We start from the raw sequence: 25,064 nt of genomic DNA, 5'->3' as shown, positions 1-25,064 counted from the left end.
CCTTCAGCTGCATGTGATATGAGTCTCATGGATGAACTGGAAACAGATTGAAGAGTCACCAACTGTGAAGCAATAGAAGTCTCAGCCTCAGAAGTACTGGTCCCTGAGAGAGATTTTGAAAATTCTTTGATCAACTCCCTCTGTAATCTGGTGAAATGTGACACATAATTCAGAGACCTGAGTGCAAAGGTCGCTGATGCACACAAATGCTTCCCAAATCTTTCCAGTACCCTAGTTTTTCTGTTAGGGGGATGAAAAGAGGAACTCTGTTCCTTGAGTTCTTTCTTGGTGGCTGACTCTATGACCATAGCATACACCGGTACTCCTTTGTTCCAGAATTCCCTTCCCTTCGGTGGTGCCAGGATCTTATCTGATCTCTTGGAGATTAGCTCAACAGAATCAGGCTCCTTCCACATTCACTGTGGTATCAAATCAATGAGCTGATCAGTGAGCAGAGTCACCCAGGAAGTAGATGGGCCAGTCCCAAACGCCTCCAATTCCTCTTGAGAAGGGTTATTGGTAGACCAATCACCCCTTAGTTTAAGGATCTCCAAAATGTCTCTTCATCAAAATCTGTATCCTCTGTGACTGACTCCTGAGGGGAGTCCAAGTGCCTCCTCTTGCACTTCCTCTTTCTAGGGATTTCTTCAATGGGATGTTCTGGAGAAGTATTAGAAGAAATAATTATACTCTGCTGAGTACCCTGGAGACTTTGTGCTGGCTGTCCCTGTGGAGTAGAATGTTAAGGCTCATGACACAAAGACATCTGAGATCTGGACAGAAAATCTGAGGGGGAAGGAGCCATCTGACATCTAGAAGAGAATACTCTCTCTACTACTTCAAAGACAGAATGCCCTAGAGAAAGAGAAACAGACGGACCAAAGAAGACATGCTTCTGGATCAATGGCTCCCTCTGACCCGAAGGCACACCACCAGCAGCAGAAGTCAGAACTGAGTTATGGAATTCCAAAGTTCTGAGGGGTAGAGAGTGCTCAGACAGCTTCAGAATCGAATCTAATGCCTCGGATCCAACAACTAATCTTCGGGTCTGAGAGTCGTCCATCTCAGACATACTTTGAGCCAGTGCACTCAGAGATGATATTGGATCCATATATAAAAACATCTTCGGATCCAAAACAGATGACACTGGAAGTCTCATATCCAAGGGCTCCAAAGCTGATGGATGGAGTGGAGAAGGAGCCAGAATTGGTGTGGTTGTCCTAGTGAAGTTATCTGGACCCATGGGTGTAGAAGCTGGGAGAACTCCCATCTGAATTTGTGTCAAGAGAAACTTCCTCATCATTCTGTCCACATCGGCTTCTGTGAGACTTCTGGATGAATGAGAAGATGCTATGGAAGGTGATCTTGAATGACAATGTTTTTCCAGGAATGGGGATGCAAGCTGAGAAGGTACAGGATCCAAAGAAGATGCATACCTAGTTCTAGGCATCTGTTTTGGTTCAGGATGAGCCGGATCCAAAAATACGTATCTGGTATCTGAAGACGTCAGATCTGAAGACTTACTTGCTTTTAGGATCCAAGGTGTTTCAAGTTTTCTGAAGAGGTTTCAAGGTTGGATCCAAAGAGGACTGACAGGAACTGGCATAGGTACCGGAACCATAGGGTGAGGGTGAGGGAGCAGCCCCCCCCCCCCACACTTTTACAGCTGCAAGACCTGTAAGGATCATGCATATGTCATACACTATTTAAACACAAAAGTGTGTGGAAACAACTACCTGATTACATCAAGCAAGCCTGCTGGCAAATGATCCACTGTAAGGAGAGGTTTATTTATGTGTTTACCCAAGGCTGTCCATTTATTTATTCAGTAGCTGGTGTGCTCTGTTTATTTATGCAAGTAGTTGGTGTGCTCCCTTTAGTTAAGTAGCTGGTTTGCTCTGTTTAGTTGTGTAAATAGCTGGTGCTCCATTTTAGTTATTGAAGTAGCTGGTGCTCTGGTTTAGTTATTGAAGGTGCTCCGATTTAGTTGTTGAAGTAGCTGGTGCTCTGGTTTACTTATTGAAGGTGCTCCAGTTTAGTTATTGAAGTAGCTGGTGCTCTGGTTTACTTATTGAAGGTGCTCGGGTTTAGTTATTGAACTAGCTGGTGCTCCGGTTTAGTTATTGAAGGTGCTCCAGTTTAGTTATTGAAGTAGCTCGTGCTCCAGTTTAGTTATTGAAGTAGCTGGTGCTCCGGTTTAGTTATTGAAAGTGCTCCAGTTTAGTTATTGAAGTACCTGATGCTCCAGTTTAATTATTGAAGCAGCTGGTGCTCCGGTTTAATTAGTGAAGTAGCTGGTGCTCCATTTTAGTTATTGAAGGTGCTCCAGTTTAGTTATTAAAGTAGCTGCTGCTCCGGCGGTTTACTTAGTGAAGTAGCTGCTGCTCCGGTTTAGCTATTGAAGGTTCTGCAGTTTAATTATTGAAGTAGCTGGTGCTCCGTTTTAGTTATTGAAGTAGATGGTGCTCTGTTTTAGTTATTGAAGTAGGTAGCTGGTGTGTGTGTGTAGTTATTGAAGTAGGTAGCTGGTGTGGTGTGTGTGTGTGTGTGTGTGTGTGTGTGTGTGTGTGTGTGTGTGTGTGTGTGTGTGTGTGTGTGTGTGTGTGTGTGTGTGTGTGTGTGTGTGTGTGTGTGTGTGTGTGTGTGTGTGTGTGTGTGTGTGTGTGTGTGTAGTTACTGAAGTAGGTATTTGGTATGCAGTTATTGAAGTAGGTAGCTGCTGTGTGTGTGTGTAGTTATTCAAGTAGGTAGCTGGTATGTATGTAGTTATTGAAGTAGGTAAATGGTGTGTGTGTAGTTATTGAAGTAGGTAGCTGGTGTGTGTGTGTGTGTGTGTGTGTGTGTGTGTGTGTGTGTGTGTGTGTGTGTGTGTGTGTGTGTGTGTGTGTGTGTGTGTGTGTGTGTGTGTGTGTGTGTGTGTGTGTGTGTGTGTGTGTGTGTGTGTGTGTGTGTGTGTGTGTGTGTGTGTGTGTGTGTGTGTGTGGTTAGAATTTCTGATGCTCAAATACTGTACCTTAGGTGCAAGAGCCTGCATTCTCTACCCACACCACTACTTGTGAATCAGGGAGTTTAGTCCATAGGTCTCAACTGTCTAGAATTTCACAAAATATTTGGCTCATACTTTTGGTCTGTTTCTCTTAAAATTTGTGGTTTTCTAGCAAATCAGTGAGAATGGAATTCACTAAGGAATGATAGTCCATTACGTTTCAGTCTTCCTATCTTTTTTGGAAACACACAGTAACACAAAACATTATTTTAGCAACTTTCTAAGATTAAACAAGCAATATTTAAAATGTGTCCCTGGTTTTGAGCCTTTGCCCCCACCAAATACATTTTGGCTTTTTCAAGATTTCTTCTGCTGTGAAATTGAGAGGTTTAGTTGTGTCAAGTGGATGGTGCATTGGTAGTATTGTTGCCTTACAGCAAGAGGTTTTCCTGTTTTACTTTCTTGGCTGGGGTGCCTTCTGTGTGGTGTGTGTGTATGTCCTCCTTGTGTTTGTGTGGGTTCCTTCAGGGTGCTCCAGTTTCCTCCCATGTTCAACGACATGCATCTGGAGCATTCCTCTCTGGGCAGTTGCTGAAAATTGGCTTTGTTCCAAGTTGGACTTTCCTGTTAAATACATAAAAACTTTTACAAGGAGCAGAGAGCTTCAGGAGAAGAGAAGTTTAGTGCTGCTTATTCCAAGTTTGCTTGCATTGTTAGTAGCACAACAGGTAGTAGCCTTACTTTTGATGCGAAGGCTGTGGGTTTTACTCCCACAGTATGAAGATAGAGCACTGATACTGTACTGTGTTGTATTTTAAAGAGAGTGGATGCTGCAGTCCTGGAATGTCCTCCTTTGGAGGAATTACCTAATAATTATGAATTTGTTATCAGTTTGTCATCCATTCCCTATTACAATTTTACTAGCTTTTCATTTTTTAATGAAACATAGGCAAATTATTCTTCAAGGTCAACAGTCACTTTATTTGTAGATGAAACAATGAAATATAAAGTTGTTTTCTAGCAGCAACCTCTTCATTAGTTACAGATCCCTTTAATGTGGAATTAGATGACTTACTTCTGCAGAGATTTTGCATATTTATTGATATTGGTGGATTGTAATGACAAATGTTTGAGTGGCCTTTTATGGTTGAAAGTTTCTGAAATTGGTAGTTTTGTCATTATTGGTTCATACATTTTGTTTCATTGCTTACTAGAAGACTGTTCAAAACTATAAATTTAAGACACATTCTAACAACTGGAGCTGTATTATACAAGGAATATAATTTAATACAATCAGGAAGGTGAATCAAAGAATGCATACATGTATGCATGGCTCTAAAAATGTGTTTGAAAACAGCCCAGAGGTAAGTGTGAAAGGCTGAAAATTATGGGAAACTTTTAAGCTTTACTCTTGTTATCAAAGCAATGGATGAAGGTAAAACAGTTCACACCACATTACCTTGACCTGGCCAAGACTTTTGACACATTCCCCTACTCAGGTGTAGTACAAAAGATGAATAATGTAGGAGCAAGCACTTGCATCACTAGCTGGATTGCCAACTTGTTCACAGGATGCAGGAGATCAAAACAGGAGAAACACCAATCACCAATGGAGTCCCTCAGGGTTCGGTGCCGAGACATTTTCTGTTTGGCATACACATCTCAAAAGTAAAAAGAAATACCAAAGGGCTTTGGATGGCTAAGTATGACATGACTGCAAGCTAGGAGCAGTTACTGAATCCCCAAATGACTTAACCATCATGCAGACAGGTTTGTCCCAAATAATAACTGCTGACAAAATCATGACAATGCCCTCTGAGAACTGACCCAATTGTTTGGCATTTGGAAACGGGTGTACAGTGACCTAACTTTTGACCAGCATGTGCCCGAGTCATAAACCTTTCAATATTGCACAGCTTATAAACAAATTGATTGTGACTAGATCTATAGATGTTGCTGTCCTCCTTTACAAAGCTCTCATTTGGTCAATCATTTTGTATAATGCCCACTTTGGCATGTATCTGTTTACCCCCATGCAACAATTGGAATACCTTCAGAGATACCTTACTAAAAGGATACAAGTCCTGAACGACAGGTCTAGCATGGACCACCTCAAAGATTTATTACTATACTCAGTATCCTACAGAGTACTTGGAGGTGACATGTCTGCCATACAAGGCATCCTCCGACCTAATACAGATGGACCTACTGAACATCAGTAAGTCAAATGGCATCAGAAATGCCCAGTCCAGTTATCTAAACTGAATGTTGTGGAGAGATGGATATATATCACAGAGGCTACCACTGTTCCAGAACAGATTATCCATACAAATAAAAGAAAGCTCATCCGTCCATATTAAAATGCAATTTGGATCTAAGGATGGGTAATAGAAAATGTACTCCAGGATTACACCTCATGCCACTAATGAATAGAGGCAGTTCCTAAATGCTGTATCCCTTACAAGGGTCCCCTAAAATTATCTATGGTATGATCACAGTTATTCTCACTAGGGGTAATACACAATTATTAGCCATGGGATAGGTAAGACCAATCAGAAAATGTTAATTCAAACACCAAAAGGAAATTGGCTAAGCTTAAAATGTCCTCCAAGTGAACCTATGTTGTGGTAGTAAATAGTTATAAAAAATTGCCCTTTTAAGATCACTAAGTGCCCCCTCACCCTCCACCCCCCCGCAAGTCTTGAACAGCTTCCGGCGCCTATGGGAACTGGGTTGCTCAGAAAGTCTTTTCTTGACTTCTTTTTTATCAGACTTGGAAGACTGAGCTCCAGTAAGTGATTCTCCAAAGGTCAAAGGAAGAAAGCCCTTGACAATAAGTTTATTCCTCCTGTCTACCAATGGTCTAGGATTAAATGCCTTATAAACATGCACTTTTGCGAAAAGGGAGTTCGCCTGATTATGTTTTGTTGAAACGTAATTTCGATGGGCCAAGGTAGACCCATATATATATATATATATATATATATATATATATATATATATATATATATATATATATATATATATATATATATATATATACATATATATGTATATATATATATATATATATATATATATATATATATATATATATATATATATATATATATATATATATATATATATATATATATATATATATATATACCTTACTTATCTTCAAACTAATACCTCAGAGCTGCAGCAACCACGTCTGTACACAATGTCGGCAAACGAGATCTGCATTTTGGGTAAGGGTGGAGCTGAACAGCTTGTAGTATCCACGAGCTGTAAAACAGCAGCAGAGTCAGATCCAAGGATCAGATCTGAACCCATATGTTGAGGAATGAATGAAAATTGACAACATCAGATGAAACTGTTTATCGTTCTTAAATAATATGATTGTATAATGGAACTTCAGTGTTCTCCCACCTTCTGCCTTGAAGACTGATGTACTGCCCATAGGTATGGCATGTAGGTCTGCATGCTTGCGGAGAAGGCAGTGACTGTGTACAGCTTTCTCTGTGTTTCTTTTTTGTCATTGTTATTGGGTTAAGCTTCCACTTTTCTTTTCAAAAATAAGGATGACGTTGCTAATGTCTGGCATTAGTGAGAATAGAAATTCTTATACAATTTAAAAATTTTATGAGGGCTAAGGCAGAAATGTAAGGAAATCAGAGATGTTTTGCAAATTTGTGGTCAGTTCATAGATATGATCATTATACTGCTGACAAACATACTTGCCAACTGAAGAAAAATTTCTGTTTTTTCCTTGTATTTTCTACTCTCTTTCCTGAAATATGCCACAAAAGTTTATCAAGCATATATCAGTGCGAAGTCTGGCCACCCAAGAATACTTGAACAGTTTGGACATTTTTGCACTGATACATCTTCAGTTTACAATTGGTACCCTGAATGGGCTGTCCAATCAGAGTGCACATTTTTTGCATAAGAATGAGACTTTCTTATATAGCTGTTTCTAGTATTTTTTCACAGCATTTATTTGGCTTCATTTTGGTTATTCTACTCTTTGAATGCTTGTTTGTTGTAAACTGATTTGTGAAAAGTACTATAATAAATTTGAACTTTGACTCATTTGTGTGTCAAGATTAGTTGCACATGTTCTCTAATGTACACTTCTCCTTACTACAAATAAGTACAACATGGGACTATAAATCCTTACAGCCCTGTGCACAGCCATATCCTGCTAAATCACATGTTGCATAGTAAGCAGTTTAATGATGATGCTCATGAAACTTCACAGCTTTCATGCCAACAGACTGAGAAAGTGAGCCCAAAAAGGACATTGCTAGGAACAAAAAAATGTCTATATTGGTTTACTTTTGAAAACTTGAAATGCACATTGCCGAAAGGCAATTGTACGGAAGTAAGTTTTCAAGTTTACAGATACCAGAATACAAATGCTGCAAATGTGCAATGTGCGAATTTTTGGTGCGGAGTGCACTATAGTGGGGATTGGGAAGTGGACCCTTTCCCCACTGCAGTGCGACCTTGGAGTTAGAATAATAAAGTAGGGGGGTGTGGGGGCTTGCCCTCCACATCGGGGGTGCAGGGGGGTTGTCCCCCTGCATTACACTATGTATTTGATATTGCAGTTTGAAAATCAGTGAATCTGGTTTTCGATTTGCTGATTTTCGAACTTCGGTGCAGATCGGAATGATGATTTTCATCATTCCGGTTCGCACAAAGGGCCATTCGGTAGGTTGATTTTCAACCTTTCAAAGGTAAACCGTCTATATCTTGGCATAAAAATACACACACACAAAAAAAACAACAAAAAAAAACAAGGGGAAAGAAAGGAGGGAGGTCTTACTGCAGTAGGGATCATTCAAACATCTACTGTTATATTATGCTTACTTACATAACTATACTATATTCTTTATATTTATCATTGCTGCAGTAGCCTAAGCTATATGGGAAGATTATCAAAACTTAGTACAACTGGGATGTTGTGTATGCCGCAGTGGTACGGCGGTAGCGTTGTTACTTTACAGCAAGAGGTTCTCCCGTTCGATTCTCGGCTGGGCTTGGGAGTGCCTTCTGTGTGGAGTCTGCATGTCCTTCCCACAGTTGGGTAGCGTTCGAAAGACATGCGTGCGTAAATGGGCGTGCCTTTGTTGAAGGTTGGGTGTTGAGCTGGCACCTCGTCGTTTCATAAAAATCTACTGCCAATCATTAGCGGACCGGAGTTCCGCTGTGGCAACCCCTTACCGGGAAAAGCCGAAAGGCAACCAACCAGTATAACTGGGATGTTGAAGGGGAACAAGGGTCCAGGAGTCCCTGGAGAATGATTCTAGCAAAGAAGCCTGACCTAGACCTGGAAAAGGAATCTAGCTTGTAAAAGTATGTACAGAAGACCATGCTGCTGCTTCTAGAACACTTTTACAGTCTAATCCTTTCAAAAAATAAAAAACAAAGATGAAGCCGAGGCCCTAGCAGAATGTGCTTTGACCCTACCTGGAATAGTTTTCCTGTGGTAGGAATGCTAAAAGGTAATAGGCTTAGACAACCACTTGGAAGCAGTCTATTTTCACACAGTTTGCCCCTTTCTCTTTCCTTCACAAGAAATGAAAAACTGATCTAAAGTTCTGAAAGATTTTGTTCTTTCATGATAGTACCAGAGTTGTCTGTATATTGTATGAAGTACCCTTTCTCCCTCAGTTTTGGGTTCAGGGAAGAACACAAGAAGATGTATAGCTTGGCTTAAAGTAAACTTGGATACCACTTTAGGCATAAGAGAAATATTAGTTTTCAAAGAAACTCTCTCCCTGTTAAAATGAGAGCAAGGCTGACCCACCATAAGAGCTCGCACTTGAGATACTCTTCTTGAGAAGGTTGAGCAATCAGTAAAACTGTTTTCTATATTAAGATCCTCAGGTCGGGCTAATGAGCTTGTTTCAAATGGAGCAAATTTTAGATTATCTAAGACAAAATTAAGATCCCAAGGAGGAGCCACCAGTTTTCTTGGAGGTCACTTATGCAATACATCTTTTAAAAACATTTTAACATGAAAATGCCTTGACAGAGGGGGATCCATGAGCAGACATGCTGAAATGGCTGACAAATGAACCTTGACAGAGGAGTAAGACAGGCTATAGGAAAAGCAACTCACAGAAATATTGTAAAACTAGAGAAACACTAACCCTGAATGGGTGCTGGTTATGTTGCTAGCACCAACAAGAAAACCTTCTCCATTTCCTTATATATCATTTTCTAGTAGTAGGCTTTCTTACCTCCATTAGTACCTGCTGCACATTCTCGTAAACAGGTACCTAAAAGGTATTAAGACCCTATCATCCAGGTGATACCCCCCTGTTCTTGTGTGAGTAGATTCAGTTTGTGAGGAAACTTGTGCTAAGTGCCCAGGCCAATACCAAAAGAAGGGAGAACCTCTGGTGCCTGGGTCAGAAGGGAGTCACCACAATGATCTTGAGGGATTCCTTTTGAATCTTCAGAAATACTCTTGATATCAATGGAAAGAGTGGAAAAGCATACATGAACACTCTTATCCAACAAAAAGAAAAGGCATCTGTCTTCCAGCACTTCTTGCCTGGAGTCCTAGAACTAAATTTTGCCACCTGTAGAGAGGAGGCAAAAAGGTCTAGGTGTGGAACTCCCCACAGATGGATCAAATCTTGGAATGCCTCCTGATCTAGTTTCCATTTCTGAGGGTCTGCCATTGTGTAGCTCAGCTTGTCTGCCACACAGTTTTGCTCTGACAGAATGGGGGAAGCCTGTAGAGTGAAATTATACTCTAAAGCTATATCCCATGCTAATATGGCTAGTCTGCATAGGGGGTTAAAATCTGCTCCCCCTTGCTTGTTTATGCCTTTAACGAAGTAGTCCTTTTGGATCACAGATGATTCAGAGAGATGAGTTATTTGATAAGGGCAAGTATCTCTTTTATATTTATGTCTTTGTTATCCCAGATACACTGCATGTTTAGCCCACTCTACATTGCTTCCCAAGCAAAGTCAGAGGTGGTGGTGGTGACTGACTGCTTTGGAATAGGAAGGCAGAAAGGAACCCAGATTCATGATATTTTATGTCTCCACTACATTATTTCTCACGAATTCCAGAACTAGAATCTGAAAAGACAAAGAATGTTGGTGCTGTGACCAAACAGACTTCAGATATCACTGTATCCTTCTCATGTGGAATCTTGCTAGGAGTATCGTAAGAATCATAGATGCTATGAGACCCAAAATCCTAAGTTATTCCCTTGTAGTGACTGAAGTCTGAGTGGAAAACTCCTGAAATAGATCTATTATTTTTTTTTCCTGTGGAAGAAAAGTTCCTTGTACAAGGTGTCTAGCAGACACCCCAGGGATAGAATCCTGAGTGATGAAGTCAAAAAAGACTTTTGTTAAGTTCTCTTGGACTCTGAGCCTGCACAGGTGATCTCACACCCAAGTGAGACATTACTGACACTTTGACACTTTTTGAACACTTTTAGCATGGTTAACCCAAAGGGTAAAGCAGAGAACTGATAACATAATCCAGACACATAATATCTTAAGAAACTTCTGAAGTCTGGATGAATAGTACTTTGATGTTATGCATCTTTTAAATCTAATGTTATAAAAAAAAAAAAAAAAAAAAAAAAAACTCAAATTAGGAAGAAGTGGTAACAGGCTGTGAATAGAAAGCATTTTGAACTTGGGTACTGTCACATACTAGTTTAGGAAAGAAAGGTCCATAACTGGTCTCCAGGCATTTTCTTTCTTTGACGCCTGAAACATTCTTGAATAAAAACCTTTTCCCAATTGGGAAGGTGGAACTGTTTCCATTACCCCTGCGAAAGCATATGGAGTAGAACTTGGGGAAACAGAGGGGTTTGGTCTGGTGGATGTGGAATAATTCCCTAGAAAGCCAGGATTTCTTTCCACAGCCATCTGTAACCCTGCTGAATCAGTCTCAGAACTTGTCTGTCTGTTGACAAAGAGAGAAATGGAGATTCAGACTTTCTGGAAGGGATAAGGGATGGCCAGAGTGGGGGTTACAACATTACATATATAGTCATTCTGTCTCATTTGACTGTCTGGGAGGCTCTGCCTTCTTTTTGGTACCTTGTTACTATTGTTTTTAAACATCTGCTTACCAGCATTTTGCAGAGACTATTTATTTTGTTTCTTGCCAAAACTGGATGAAGGAACAGAAAATTCCTTGGAAAAGTTGGAGATGGAGGACCGAAAAATCAGAGAGATTCCCTATACCCGCTTATCCCCTATACCAGCTTATCCCCCACATCATACTCTTGATAATGTAATTTTTTTGCATTTTCGGGAAGATTCTGAGAACACAGCCAGGCAAACCTTCTCTACAGGGTACCAGATACAACAACCCTTGATGCAGTACCCGCAGAGTCATAAACACACCTTTAAACACTGAGTAGTAATCTGAGAAACTGAAGAAACTAACCCACACAATGAGATTTTTCGCACAGGAGGGAGCTGCAGATAAAACATTCCTCATACTTTCACAACTAGTCAGAACAAACTTTAACATAGGAGCCTGACAACTCAAAATTCTAAAAATTAAAGTTGAAGACACATGCACATTTTCCCCAAACTTATCAGGTGTTTATCATCATTGTCAGAAGGGGGAGGAATAGGATTAACAACTTGCTTGGCATAGCTGCAGGGTCAGATCTGAGTATATAAAAATTTGAAAGCTTAAGGAATTTTGTACATTCTATTTGCTTTCTTGGGTGTAGCAGGCTATGACAAACACATACTCCAATGGGTTTACCTTTATATAGTAGAAAATCATATTGTCGATTGGTCCCTTGTAAGAACCAAAATGACGAATTCTGCATGTCGAACGTCACCGAAGTTCAAAACTCAGCAAATCGAACTGCAGATTCGCTGGGTTTCAAACTACAATGTCGAACACACAATGTAATCACCCCCCCCACTTTAATATTCTAACTTTGAGATTGCACTACAGTGGGGAAAGGGTTCATTTCCCGATCCCCACTATAGTGCAATCCGCACCCAAAATGCCGAATCTGCAATGAGTGAATGTCACTGTGCATTTGCTCATTGCACATTCAAAACATTTTTTTCGACATTTCAAAATCTTGAAAAAGTCCTTTCAAACATTTGGCTTTCACACATGTGCAGCATGCACATATAAAGGTAAACCACTCCAATGCTGACAGCAATGGGGGGATGGGTGGAAGTTCTGGGAATTTCAGTTGTAACAGTTCACAGTTTTTCTGAGGGACTGAGAAGCCTCAGTGTTTCACCACTGAAAACAGTGGCAGATTCTGGAAACAGTCTCAGAGAAAGATGATCTTTGACAGGGTGATTCAGATAACATGGGTTCTTCTGGGTTGGAAACATAAATCTGAAGAGAAAAAACAACATTTTATAGGTTCATAGGTAGGTACTAGGCTAACTGCCCGAAGGCATTTATAAGCCTGGATGGAATGTGTTGGCTTTCTCCACCCCCTTAGATTAGTTCCCTGTGCCTCTGTCCAGCAGAGCCACTGAAGTGGTCCCTGGGGTAAACTTTCTGTTTTCCATCCACTCGTCAAGGTTTCTCTTGAAGAGGGTTAGCAAGGAGCTCTGCCTAATGTAGATTGGAATCTTGTTCCAGAGCATGGGAAGTCTCTGGGACAGGAATCTATCCCGCCAGCACGTCCTGTTTATTGTTGTGGTGAGGTTTAGATCCCTGGAGCGTGTGGCTCAAGGGGATATGGTTTTCTTTAGGTGGAGCATGTCCATTATTTTCTGGGTTGGACATGGCCTTGTATGTCAGGCAGAGATCACCTTTGAGTAGGCGGTATGCAACTGAGTACAGCTGGAGTTTCTTCAGTCGAGCTGCATAGAGCATCTGCTTGAGGCCAGTGATCTTCTTGGTGAGGTACTTCTGTGGTCTTTCCAGTTGTTGCAGGTGTCTTGTAAGGTACATCCCAAATGGGGCATTGTACTCTATGATGGGTCTGATGAGTGATGCATAGTGGGGCCCAATGACCTTTTTCAATCTGGATGCAAACCCTTTTGTGATTAGGTGAGCCACATAGAAGGATTTCCTAACCACTTTGGCAATGTGATTATCAAAGGAGAGGTTACTATCTACTTGGGTCCCCAGATCCCTTATTATGTCTTATGTATTTTGGGGGCTACCACCTATGTGGTAGTTTGTGGGTACTTTGTTTTTTCCAAAGGGGATTACTATGCACTTTTTGGCATTTAGCTTGAGGCCATGGTTTTGACACCAGGTATCTGTCTCAGTGAGACCCTTTTGGAGGATGTCTGTGTCAGCCAGAGAGTCAATTATAGCCCCTAGTTTGCAGTCGTCTGTGAACTTGGTCAGCCATAGTCCTCCTGTGCTTGCCTGTACCTCTGAGAAGTATATGCTGAATAGGAGGGGTCCTAGGACTGAGCCCTGGGGAATGCTACTTGTAACTGGTTTAGAGTCAGACCTAGCTTCCGCAACTCTTACCATTTGGGTTCTGTCTGTGAGCCAGTTGGCAACCCATCTCATGACCTAGGGGTTTATGTTCAGGCTGATGAGCTTGTCTATAATACCTGAGTGGGGAATGGTGTCGAAGGCCTTTGCAAGGTCTAGGTAGGCTGTGTGGACCACCTTTCCCTCGTCTATAGCCTTGGTAACTGTCTCAAAGAAGTCCACCCGGTTTTGGAGGCATGATCTGCCCTTAACAAAGCTGAACTGGGTAGGGTCCAGTGTTTGGAGGTTTCCAATGTCTCTGTTAATGAGATCCATGATGATGTGCTCCATAGTTTTGCAGACCAAGCTAGTCAGGCTTATAGGGCGATAGTTCCCAGGGTCCGTTGTGGCTCCACCTTTGCGGAGTGGAATAACCGTTGCTGTGTGCCATTCTGTGGGCACATTCCTCTCCAAATTCAATTTCTTGAATTTCTTCAGAAAAAGTGGAATTCCTTTTTCTTTTACCAGAAAACACCTGATAAGAAGTATCTATAGCCTCTACAAGACCATGAGCCAGGCTTAGTAAACTACTCATGTCCAGTAAAACTGGTGGAGGAGAAGATGCATGTTTAGTTTTCTGTGTCCTTTTGACAGAAAAGTTGGGACAAACAGGATTATTAATAACAGCAACAGCTTCTCCAGGGATGGGCTCAATGTTCTGGCTAAGCAGAGCCACTTTTCTTGCTCTTTCTCTCAAAACCAGCAAGACTGGCAATCCCCTGCCCACTGAGTAGAAGCCAACAGTTGCAGATGATGTGGCTAGCTCTTGTTCCACAGTGACTGTATAGACAACACCAGAAAGATCTGGAGAAAAACATGAATGGTCTGAGGAACTAGGTTTCACAACAGAAGAGTCACCCACCTGCGGCTGAGGCAAACTGCTGGCCTGTTGTGGTGGCAAAGGCTGCTTAGTTAACATTTTCTTTTTGTGGCTGGAAGAAGGATCAACAATGGGGCCAACAGTCTGCTCTATGATCATGTCGAAAATGGTGTTTTTTTCCCAGTGAAACAAAGTAGCAAAAACCAGTAATATTTAAAAAGTACTAAAAAGTCACTTTTCCCAATAAAACTACAACAAAAGTACTGTAATACACATTATCAGTCCCATAAAGTCATTTAAACAGTTTCACCACAAAAAAATAGTTTTAGAATGTCTAAGTTAACTTTTAAACTGCCAGAAATAAATATGAGCTTCCATTTAAAAGTAGGGTAAAATCACATGGCAGTCAAGAAAACACATATCCCTAGCTTAATATAAAATTTTCCACACAGGAGAGTAACTTTAAACAGTAAATATAATATGTGGACGAATTTTCCCCAAAGGGAACTTATCTGCCTAGTAATGGAACAGCACATGTCCACCATTGATCCTCAAAAGTCCATAGAGGAGAACTCTCTTCAGCAACAGGAAAGCACCAAAGGGCTGGTGCCAAAACCTGTCTTTTAGTCAGCTCAGCTTAGATAACTGAAGTTTTTTGGGTGTGTGGAAGATGCCCTACAACTTTGGAAGGTGGCCAGCTGTTATATCCTATGCAGGATATAACCCATATAGCTTAGGGTACTGTGGTAGTGATCAATATGAAGAGCATTTGGAAGTTAACATAATATAAAAAGTGAAGGTTTATGCTATTTGGAATATGTCACATGTGGAGCATTTTTCTTGGGGCGACCCTAAGCAAAATTAAGAGAAAAAGGATTTAGGGGTAGTCATCCCTATCTTGAATCATGGCAGACTGAAAATGCAGTATGAAGGCTAATACTGAATTCCAAAGATGCATCTCCTTTATTGAGGAGAGGACACTAGTAAGGTTGTATATTTTGTATACTGTAGGTAGTTCTTGGGTGTACAGTGACAAGCAAACCGAAATGTTAGAAGGTGTACAGTGCTGAGTCACCAGAGTGGATTGGGAGCTGGGTATTGAGCAAAACCTTGGAAACGTGCATATATTCCTCAAAAGAAAAAAGGACAGATATGATCTAAACTGACTGCAACATCTGTGGAAATGTAGCAGATGTAGAGGAAAAAAGGGCCTGGGCAACAAGATGGTAGGGAGATATTCCAAGGCCACTTTGACAAACTTTGACTTCAAGGAGAAGGTGGTAGTGAAATTAAATGTATTGTCTGAGATAGCAGTAAAGCAGAAGTCATCAGAGTAGTTCAAAGCTGATTGGGAAAGAACATGGAAAGGAGGGTACAAAAGTATGGGAGTAGCAACAGAGTGAGGTTAACTTCAACATAAAGCTGGATGAAATAGACAGTGTGTGCCTTCCTTCAGTAATATGCATTACTGCATATTATTATGCATAATATTCAGCTTTATATGTTCCATTAAAATACACCATACCTCCCAACCGCACCAAATTACTCGGTTTTTACTGAGTTTTGGGGTTCAAATGAATGGGTGCCATGATTCCCGAGTGGCACCCGTTCATTTCCGATTTTTTCTTTGTGTCTTTAATGTTTTTTAATTTTCGCGCTGACGGAGCTGACGTCATCACATGCACGATGATGTCAGCTCCATCAGGGCTACTAGCCTATCAGAATTGAGATCCTTAGAGCGTTATGCACGCAGAGCTCAAATTCAAGCAGGCGGGAATGGCAAATTTACAAAAGTGAGAAGGAATGGCACTAGAATAAAACAGATGGAATGAGGAATGGATTATTATGTCGGAGCAGCAGAAGTGAATGGATCATGTCACTCTAAACAGGGGACCAGAATGGATTATTATGTCACAGTCAGAGCAGCAGAACTGAATGGATCATGTCACGCTGAACAGGGGACCAGGCACGAACAGACAGCAGCAGAACTGAACTGAATGAAGTAAGTGTGTGTGTGTGTGTGTGTGTGTGTGTGTGTGTGTGTGTGTGTGTGTGTGTGTGGTATTCAATTGCTCACATCTCAGCCAGCACTAATTGATTCTTTTGCATTTTGTTATGAACACCATTATTCTTTTACAGTTTAGCCCTGCAAGCGCCAGAACATTCTTTCTTAAAACTTTGCACAATTATTCGTTTACATTAAGTTTTACGATTAAACATCTGTCTTTAACTGCATTTCCTCACAGATCTATTACTCCGCATTGGTCTCGGAAGAACTCTTGGTTAGCAACAGTTTTATTGTTCCTTATTGTTCTGAGCAACAACAGTTTTGTAATGATGCTGTGCTGCGATTTGCTCTTTTGGTATTGCATTATTATCATTACTTAGAGTAGGAGACTTATGGTAAGGCATATAGAAGTTTCATTCTTATCTTGAAGTTTAAACATTAAGGAGCTGTTTTTTTATGGTTTAACAAGCAAGCACTTCTACAGGTGTAATAATATATGGCAATATATAATAATATATGGCAATGGTTACCCAACGCAGTGATTATGCAGTAATTAATTATAGCAGACATACTAAAATGTGAGGCTATTTGTATTTTGTGTTATAAATTTGCATACAATAACATGTAAGTGGCAGTGGCACATAGGTATGCATGCAACCATGCTACAAAAGGTTATCTGCTCATGCTCCATTCCTGTGCAAATCTGTCAAATCTAGCGCTTTTAAGTTGTTACTAGAACAACCATTTGCAAAGCTTCATTGACTTATGCATCTCAAAAAGGAATGTGTATTGGGATGGGATCATACATATATATATATATATATATATATATATATATATATATATATATATATACAATCCCAAAAACTTTTCAGCACTATTTAAGAGACATAGGCAGCAAGGTGAATTAAGCAGACTATTGTGAACACAATCCCCTCCAGACCGGTTTCGCTCAACAGAGCATCATCAGTGAGTGGCGGAATACGTAGGTACGTGCCTTTATATAGTACTGAGCTATCTTTTTAAAGGGAAATATCCCCGTTAATTACAATCACATACATATGTAAAATCAATGCATTTTTACAAGATTTACTGTAGGGAAAAAACTTGACAGTGCACTTAAATCACATACATGTCTTAAATAAACATTTTACTACTATTTAAACTATATTATATAACATTCTAAATATAATGTTATATTCCATAGGTATTTTACAAACCATAAGCTTCACTCTACTATATCTAGGACCTCATGATGATCTACTTATTCTTGTTACAACTGTTTTTCCTATCTAAACTAATACACAAAAATGTATATATATATATATATATATATATATATATATATATATATAACTGTTTCAAGATCTTAACCAATACTCGTGCCATATTATGATTTGTGAAGATGTTTTTATTTAACAAATTAACCTACATCTAATGCTCTGATATCTATGAATCTATCTTGAACCCTTACCAATGGTCATTCAGACCTGGTTTAAAGAGGGCTCCCAAATTAATTATCCACCTCCGTTCCTTTCTTGTTAATGATTGATGAGCTGTGGATTCACTATATTCATGCATGTTGACTTTATCGATACCCACAAATATGAAATGAGATGCAGGATGACTTAACGTGTGTTTATATAAAGCACTACGTGTACGTTTACATTTTATATCACTGATGTGCAGTGCTATCCTCTGTTTAAAACTACACGAAGTCTGCCCTATGTAGAAAGCTCCACATTGGCAGACTGCCATATACACTACCCAGGTACTAGTACATTTAATGTGGTATCTGATCTCATACACTTTATTGGTATTTACTGACGTAAAAGAAGAAGTTTTTGACACTATTTTACAGTATTTGCAATTTCCACAGAACGTGCTACCTGCCCTACCTAATGATCTGTGTTCTATCTTAACAGTTTGTTTTTTAAAACCTGATAAATATTGTCCAATGGTTTTCCCACGTCTGTATCCAAACTCACAATGTTGTTTTACCACTTCTGAAAAAAATGGGTCATTACCAAGTATGTACCAATATTTAGAAATGATTTCTTTTATTCTAAAAGTGTTACTTCCATATGTGGTAATAAACCTAACTCCCTGTTGTTTAACTTGGACATTGCGTTTTTTATACTGTAGAGTCTCAGATCTATTCAGTTGATGACCCTCTGTATACGCCTGTTCCACTGTGGGTCTATGGTAGCCTCTGTCTAGAAACCTTTGTTTTAAAACTCCTGCTTGTATGTCAAATTCTTCTTGTGTAGAACATATGCGTCTGATCCGTTGAAATTGGGCTTTTGGTATATTTCGGATGACATGAGGGGGATGGCAACTATTTGCATGCAACATGGAATTTTTTGAAAAAGGCTTTCTATGTAACGTAGTTGTAATAGTGCCGTCCAAAAGTTTAGTGACATGCACATCTAAAAAATCTACCGTAAATAAATTTATTACTCCAGTAAATTTAATGCCAAATGTATTGTGATTCAAATATTCCACAAACTTTTGCCATTTAGACGTTGTTCCATGCCATACTACCCAACAGTCATCCAAATATCTCCGCCACATTAGCAGTTCTTCTTTAAAAGGGAAATGTTCATTGTATATATACTCCACCTCAAAGAACCCCATAAACAAATCAGCATATGTTGGGGCAAAAGTAGCCCCCATTGCTGTTCCCTTACTCTGCAAATACCACTGGTTTTCAAATTTGAAAACATTATGTTCCAAAACTATCTGTAAAGTGTTAATGATGAAATCCATTTCTGCCATTGCATACGTACCTGCCTGTAACATCCAGTAGTGTATGGCTTTGATACCCCCTTGATGAGGAATGCTGGTATATAAAGACTGCACATCAAGAGTACCTAAATGTGCATCTGTCGAAACCTGCAACTCATTCATAAGGTTGAGAAATTGCGTAGTATCTTGTATGCGTGCCCTTAGTAATGTCAACAAAGGTTTTAATTTAAATTCCAGATATTCTGACAGTGGTTCTGTCAGCGAACCTCTTCCTGCCACTATTGGTCTCCCAGGTGGCTTAACCAAGGATTTGTGTATTTTAGGGACAAGATAAAAATATTGATGTTTAGGTGACTTGACTATCAACTCTTCTTGTAATTTGATATCTATAATACCTCTCTTCACTGCTCTTGATAGAAATCTATCTATGGTATGTTTAAAATCAAGAGTGGGATCTATAGGTAACTTAATATATGAGGTAGAATCATTTAACTGTTTTAAGGCCTCCTGAATATATTGTGCCTTGTCCCATATAACCGTAGCACCTCCCTTGTCGGCTCCTACTATTATGATGTCATGTGTCTCAACTAAAGCATGTAATGCTTTATTTTCTGCTTCGGTTAAGTTACTAGCATGATGTGTAAATATCCTAGTTTTATTTAAATGCAAATCTTGCATAACTAAGTTTTCAAAAGTTTTCACTGTCCCACTATATGGGGGTTGGAATTCAGATTTTTTGAAATGAAAACCCCTTTCAACAACATCCTGCTGATCTTGACCTTGATGTGCAAAAAAATATTTAAGGTTGAGACATCTAGAAAAAGACTTTAAATCATTGATAACATCAAAATAAGACACAAAAAAGGAAGGCACATATCCCAAACCCTTGTTTAATAGCTGTAATTCACCACTGTCAAAACTGAATCTGGAAAGATTAACCACCAAATTGTTAACATCATCTGTAATGTCATTAGTGTCCACTATATTCTCTCCATCTGCAAGTTGGTGACAAAAGCTTGCTCTATTTCCTCTATTTCGATGTTTCCGACCCCCTCGTCTAAAGGGGTACAAGACCTCTTAGCAGCTGGAGAACTATGCTGCTCTACATCTCCTAAATCAGTGTCCGTATCCGTATTTGAACGGCTAGATGAATAATCCAATTGGTCAATATTGCTCGATTTTCTCAGTATTGATTTGCCCCTTTTTCTTTTCAATGTTCCTTTAGACTCAAAACGCACACCTCTTGTGCGCTGTTTTTGTTTTTTCCAAGTAAACACTTGGTCAGTCTTATAATCATTCACATCCCTAGCATACTTTTTCTTTTTTCTTGCTGGTAGCTCTTTTTCAAACACTTCCATGTCGGCCTTAAATTGTAAATATAACTCATCATATTGTGGTGTGTTAAGAAATGCCGAAGTATTTTTTTCATGATGTTTTAGTTGTTCGCTCATCTCCACAAGCTGCTTATCATAGTATTCAACTAGAATTTGCATAAACATTTTAGTTGCAGTCAATTGTATGGCCCTCCATTTTGACATAAAGGCCTTGTTTTCAACCCCTATTCCTGGCTCTACGTGTACTCGTAAGCCCCGTGGTGTTATATTAGCTTGTAAATAGGCTTTTAAAAGTTTATTGTGCCAGACTAAAGAGCGTACCTTTTTCGTATGCTGCACCATTTTTTTGAAACAGCTACCGACGTCCATGTCAGTTTCCAACGTTCGCGAATCCATCGTTGACCTGCTTGTCGATGGATAGCTAGTTGTAGACCCAAAAATAGAAAAATCATCACGATCCGCTATTATATTATCAGTAAAAGACTTTAAGTCCCCATATTCCGCCATGTCACTGGAGTCGCGTATCAAGCCTTCGCTTCTCTTCACTCCACCGCTCTCTATCACGTCTCGTATCTCCTCGTCACTCCTGACTGCTGATCCGATAAACCATGTGGTTATCCCCAAAAGTATTGCTCCAGCAGACCGCAAAAGTAATCCACTCCAATAATCGACTGCACGGAACAAAAACAAGTGCACGGAACACTTACATACAATCCCAAAAACTTTCCAGCACTATTTAAGAGACATAGGCAGCAAGGTGAATTAAGCAGACTATTGTGAACACAATCCCCTATATATATATGAAAAGTTAGTTTGACTGTTGCTGCAAGGTTTATTGGTGGGATTTGCATGGTTTAAGTTGTGTGGTACAGGAAAAAGCTGTCAGACAAACAGAATGGAAGTGTATTGAAAAGGTAATTATTTTTGATACTGTGTGTTCGTGCTGTTACTGTACTTGGTGGATATTATATGCTGTGGTTTCCAAGTTGTCTTTTTTTGTTTCCTTCTGTGACGTGGTGGCATTTATTTTATTAATTTACACCATAATGTCATAGCGCAGCCTAAGCTGCCCTAAGTGAAAAGTAAACAGTGAAGTAACTGCAGTGCAGACGTTTTTCATGGAGCGATAGCAAGGTGTAACTGACGTGACAGATGCTGTGTCAATACTTTTGTATTTTTCCTTTCAAAAGTAAAATAGTAAAATAGAAGTCGCATATGTTAGAAGAACAAGCACATAATCCAGCCAGTTAATGTTATTTTTATAAAAGAATATTGTATTTTAGTTTTGCACAAGTTCAAATATTAATATAAATAAACACTATCCTTCTTATTTTGTGTTTCATGATCATATTTTGGTTGTCTGTTCAGTTTGCGTTTAAAAGTTGGTATCACACAATTCCATTTGAGTGGGCGGGGCTACATACTCATGTATGCAAATTTTATGTTAATCAGCGTACAGATTTGTACCTATTTTTCATGGGCCTTGTACAGATTTTTGATGTTTCCAGGTTGACAGGTATGAAATACACCATAAAACAAGTCACCTTACATTTCTTGTTGTATATTTATCATTTTAAAGAACATACTCTGGGCCTTTCTTCACAAATTTACCTGCAAAACATAATTTAATATGCTTGATGGACCATGGAAATGAAGCATATAATAATGAATTTGACAAAGTTAGATGAAAAATCAGAATATAGCAGTCAATGTAAAAACAAACAGAATTAGCAACACTAACAGCAAAATAAAATTGTCATATTCAAACCAAAATCATACAGTTATTGTAACACTACGAGAATGCAGAAAGGAAAGCATTAGAATTTTAAGACTGGAACAAAAATCACCAGTGGAGCAAAATTAGATAATTTACACAAAAAATGACATTCTTGTCTTGACTATATCATGTAGATCAGGAAATCTCATCCCACTGTACCTCTGTATGAGAACACAAAAGAGAAGCAGAACAGAGTAAGGAAACCAAAAATCATGTAGGTTTTCTGCAAAAGTCATACAAAAAGAAGTCTGAGTAGGAAAGTATATACACCACTGAGAAATGTTGTGTGTGTTTGGGGGGGGCAGGGGGTCATGATGGATTAAAGCACTGCAGTGTAACTAGCAGTCGTAGTACACAGCATCCATTATGAAATGTCATTAGGTGGAACACCATGGCACAGTGTGAGAAATGAAAAGGCAGGAGTCAGGGTCAATCTATGTAATTATTTTGTCAGGCAAAGGATAGTAAACTCATAAAACAGTCTACTAAAGGATGCTTTACTTTAAAGTGAAATAATTTAAAAATGCATGGGGTACGTACAAAGAAAAACATTTTGAGAGTGGGAATAAAAATATAGCGTTCGTTGGCTAGTGGTAATTACCAGTTGTATTATTTTACCAATATTTCAATGGAAAACCATGCAAAATACTTTTTGTTAGCTCTGCTATTTCAGTTTGTACTCCAGTGACTTTTTTCTGAACCCTCTGCTAGCTATCTTCTGCCCTGAATGCAAATATCAGCAGGCAAAAAGGGGAACACAACACAGAAATTAAATGAATGCAGCAGGATTTTAAAAACACATATTTACCTTTAAAAATAATTTCAATAATACATACATATAAAGGCTTAGTTTAGAACAGCCTAATGACAGACAATGTTATCAAAATACATAGGGATGCCAGCAATCTTATTTGATGAGTTTACTGCTAAGTTTCTGTATACTGTAAGTCAGCTTGTCATGTGAGTCAAGGAGTGCTGGTGTTTCAGTTTCAATTGCCATGCTGAAAAGTGAGAAGTGGGCAGCTGGAAATCTGTTCACTATACTGGAGTTTACTGAAGGGCATAGCTCCAAACTATTCACCCCTATGGAGCCCATGGTGGTACCACTGAGGTCTAGTAGTTAAAATGGGTTCCACACAATGAGCTCATCTGGGTGCATGTAACTTGACCTGAAAGCACGCTCAGCATACCAGGGAACTTTCCAAAAGAGATGAACTTCAGATGTTTCATTAGAGACACAGTTTGACTGTGTGGAGTTGTAAAGCACTGGGATTTCTGCAATTAGGCAAGGAAAACAGTCACAAAGTAACACAAAGGTCAGTTAGACATGTATTTCCTTTTTGGCTTAAAAATACAAAGTCCACAAGCACAGATGTTCCAATAACTGTTAGTAAATGCAAAACAAAAGAGATGTGAACAGCAAAGAGTATTTAAAAATATAAAGTAATGGACTTTGGGATGACTGGCCCTGAGATTCTGGCTACAGATCTTGAGATCCTGAGTTTTATGAAAAATCCTTGATCCTAGGAGTCATACTCTGTGATTTCCAATTATGGAGCCCAGGGAATTAGAGGTCATTAATGCAGATTTCTCTCATACAAAATAAGATACCCCATACCCTGTTTTCCACATTTCATTGTAACCCTTTCAAAGCAGTACACGAGTTCAAAGGCATAGCAATCAATAAGGGGTATAAATCCAGGGCATCTGTTGTGAGCATAGTGTCAGGATAAAAAATACTGTTTACTTTTCTATATCCAGCTTTGGATACCATATGACCTTTTGGGTCAGTTATTTCAGTTTTTGTAGGTTTGCTGTTTACACTGAACAATCTCTCTAAAAAGGTAGAAAGGATCGGTAAGTGAAGTAAGCCATTGCTCCTTATCATGTGTCATAGCTCTGATTCTATTTTTGTGGTGAAAAACACTAAATTGTAAATTCAGCAAAAGTACTTAAATGCTTAATGAACTTTTTCAGGAAAAGAAAAACACAATTTTACTTCTTTCAGATAACAACAGTACAAGGCAATAAGATAAGGTCAACTATTACCTCTTCTTCTCTGTGGTACTCTGATATAAGGTTAAAGGGTACAGTGTATAGTGTGCTGGACATCACACCAAAAGCTGAACATAGAGCTAAGGTGGAGTAAATATTTGGGAAAAGTCCAATCAATCCAGTCCCAAGACCAAACAAGCAATATCCAGTGAAATATAATCCCTTCAATCCGATGTATGGTAGGAGAGCTTGCTGCATATCTGTAAAACAAGAGAAAAGATTATTTAACGCAGGAGGGCTTTTTCTTTCACTTATACCCTAAGCAGTACAGGGTGTTAAGTCTAATTTTACCAACTCAACAGCCAATTAACCTTCAACAGTTTTCTGTTACCATACCAGCTCTCAGGTTTGGTCCTGCCTTGCATACAAAAACAAAATGCTTTCAGAATGCAGCATATAATAGGACATCACAAGCCCAAAATACACTTTACAGTAAAGTAGTGAGTCACATCTTAAACAGCCAAACCTTTTTTTAAGAAAAAGTGTTCCCTAACAAGTACAATCACAGATGAGTGAAATCTGCCAAATGCAAACAAAATTTGGGAATACAGAATCACAGTAAAAAGTGTTTTTGCAGCATTGGCATTCTCTTGTCCCCCCCTGAGGTACTAGTTTATGCCACCATGGGGAAAGGGGAGTTCTATGGTACACACTGGCAATTCATCCTCCAATGACAAATGCTATCAGGTCTCACATTAGTGACTATATAAATGGGTGTCAGTTACTAATGCTTTAAAAACAAGCCTGTTTTCCATGAAATGGAGAAGCTTACAGCACACCTATTTGTGATCCTCCCCATGCAACAGACAGTGCTTCCATGTGGTCTGCTTTATTATCTGTCTTCTTTTCTCCTCATAATTAATCCACACATCTGT

The 25,064-nt window shown here is 39.3% G+C and overlaps 1 protein-coding gene across 1 annotated transcript in view; it reads right to left on the bottom strand.

The window, feature by feature from the left end:
* SLC45A2 (solute carrier family 45 member 2) overlaps window positions 1-25,064 on the bottom strand; it is a 1,296,083-nt gene that overhangs the window by 399,274 nt on the left and 871,745 nt on the right. The window contains exon 6 of the mRNA XM_044070238.1: window positions 24,184-24,389. Within this exon, the coding sequence (XP_043926173.1) occupies window positions 24,184-24,389 (206 nt within the window). The remainder of the gene's footprint in view (window positions 1-24,183; window positions 24,390-25,064) is intronic.

Source organism: Protopterus annectens, chromosome 1.part0 (genome assembly GCF_019279795.1).
Source record: "Protopterus annectens isolate FY-2018-M chromosome 1.part0, PAN1.0, whole genome shotgun sequence".
Taxonomy (NCBI): Eukaryota; Metazoa; Chordata; order Ceratodontiformes; family Protopteridae; genus Protopterus; species Protopterus annectens.
Note: the sequence above shows the minus strand (reverse complement) of the source record. Positions and strands in the feature narration are given on the sequence as shown.